At 35.8% G+C, this 1,221-nt stretch overlaps 1 gene segment (V, D, J or C); it reads right to left on the bottom strand.

The window, feature by feature from the left end:
* The window catches only part of LOC105805792, a 30,081-nt gene extending 29,504 nt beyond the window's left edge, over positions 1-577 (bottom strand). The window contains 1 exon segment of the C gene segment in view: positions 526-577. Coding sequence covers positions 526-565 — 40 coding nt within the window.
* Positions 578-1,221: the final 644 nt, after the last annotated feature.

The raw sequence follows: 1,221 nt of genomic DNA, 5'->3' as shown, positions 1-1,221 counted from the left end.
AAACTTATTGGACTGAATTTAAAAAAAAAAAACAATAAATAAACACAGCTATGTCATTCCTGAATATGGCCACACAGTGAAATATTCTGACATTTAATATTAGGCATCCTGTGACCAAATTGCTAAATATTTAATCTTGCTGTGACCAAATGACAAGTTTAGCAGATACTTTTTTCTATTCTTTCCATTGGTTATTTTTAGATTCGAATAAATGAAATATCTAATCTATTTTTAGATTCGAATAAATGAAATATCTAATCTTGTTTACAAAACTTTCAAAAGAGAGACCCGAATGGATGGCAAAGTCCCCATCCCTTAGAGATCCGCAGTGACTCCAAGCTCCCTCTTAAGGTCTCCCATGCCAGAGCAGGAAGAGTCCAGCCTCCTAATACCTGGACCAAGTCACCCCACCTCTCTGGAGATCCCACCATGATTAGTGACCAAGCCAGGAGGGAGCTGCGAGCCAGCACCCACATGCCTGCCTTCCGTCCATACTTTACACTGTGGAAGTTAAAGAAAACATACCTGTGACGATGAGCTTTGTGCCAGAGCCAAATATCTTCATTTTTTGGTTATTCATTTGCCCACCACCTTAAAAGCCTTTATAAAAATCTGTCTTTGTGCTTGTTTTAAAATTGCACTGATATTTTTGTCAATGTGTATATAAATACATAAAAATTGGCCCTGATGACATTAGGCAAAGACACTGCTCCAACAAAATCACAATAGATCTGAATATATTCAGGAATTTAAGAACTGACCCCACTCTGCCTGGGAAGTTTGGGTTCCATCTGTTCTCTTCTTTCATCACATAGGTTGGAGAGTCTGATTTTATCTTTTTTCATGATTTTTCCTGAATCTTTTCAATCTCCTCCCTGAAAGGGTTTTCAAAATGTATGAAACACATTCTTTGTCTAGAGTGTAATTTAGTGTAAATTAATATTTTCTCAATTTTCAAAGAGAAATAATAATAGGGGTCTCATGTTTGAACATTTGATAAATTTATAATCGATATGATTTGTAGGTTCTTTTTTTTGAATCATATGTATGGAGGAAAGAATATGTGGACTAATTTTAATGTAACTTCTTTGCCAAGTCACTATCCACAATGGGCAACTTCCCATTAACAGTAGACCAGATGAGTTGTTACGGAATATGAATTCTTAACGACGATCTCTTAAGCTATTTACTCATTGTTGCTGAAAGACTGCTCCTTTTTTG

This window comes from Propithecus coquereli, unplaced genomic scaffold (assembly GCF_000956105.1).
Source record: "Propithecus coquereli isolate 6110/MARCELLA unplaced genomic scaffold, Pcoq_1.0 Scaffold134, whole genome shotgun sequence".
Lineage (NCBI taxonomy): Eukaryota > Metazoa > Chordata > Mammalia > Primates > Indriidae > Propithecus > Propithecus coquereli.
Note: the sequence above shows the minus strand (reverse complement) of the source record. Positions and strands in the feature narration are given on the sequence as shown.